This window comes from Penaeus monodon, chromosome 27 (assembly GCF_015228065.2).
Source record: "Penaeus monodon isolate SGIC_2016 chromosome 27, NSTDA_Pmon_1, whole genome shotgun sequence".
Taxonomy (NCBI): Eukaryota; Metazoa; Arthropoda; class Malacostraca; order Decapoda; family Penaeidae; genus Penaeus; species Penaeus monodon.
Window position 1 is genome coordinate 36,523,349 of NC_051412.1, and position 635 is coordinate 36,523,983.

Sequence of the window (635 nt, forward strand, 5' to 3'; positions counted from 1 at the left end):
TTTTTTCTTTCTTTCTTTCTTTCTCCTTTCTCTCATTTTCTCTTATTTTCTCTCCTTTTCTCTCCTTTCTACTCTCTCCTCGCTCGTCTCCTCTCTCTAAGAAAATATTGGTATGTATGTTCAGTATGAAAGATTCCATGGCATAATGTTCTCATGTGTGATATTGCATATAAAAATAATTTAGTTTTCCCCAGTTTGTCACATTAATTTTACAAATTTTCCCAAGGTGTTTTTTTCAAGAAAGCTTCAGTTGCAGTTCACCCTAATAGAAAAAGAGGTAAGTTGTAATCGGAAGGAAATTATGAATATTATCATCATCCAAGAACCTCTTTAGGGTGCCAGCTCTTTCTAGCACTAGGTGCAGGTGGTAGCCTTCTTGTGGGTTAAGATTATGCATATGTAATGCATGCCCACCTTATTGTTTTTATAATAACATATAGTTGCTGGTATAGTGGCTGATATAGAGAAATAAACTTAGGTAAATTTTAAATGGTTGTGATTAATTTATTGATAATCTTCACTGGTTTTGCTAATGAAATTAATTGTGGCATTAATCATTGATAGTTTTGGAAATTATTAATCATTTTTGGATGTTTGCTATAAACAAGGATTTCCTTTAAAATCTGTATTTATTT

The 635-nt window shown here is 31.7% G+C and overlaps 1 protein-coding gene across 3 annotated transcripts in view; it reads left to right on the top strand.

Annotated features, from left to right (window-relative positions):
• The window catches only part of LOC119590820 (ketosamine-3-kinase-like), a 9,042-nt gene that overhangs the window by 3,936 nt on the left and 4,471 nt on the right, over window positions 1-635 (top strand). For all 3 annotated transcript variants that reach the window (XM_037939572.1, XM_037939571.1, XM_037939573.1), the window contains exon 5: window positions 227-277. In XM_037939572.1, coding sequence (XP_037795500.1) covers window positions 227-277 — 51 coding nt within the window. The remainder of the gene's footprint in view (window positions 1-226; window positions 278-635) is intronic.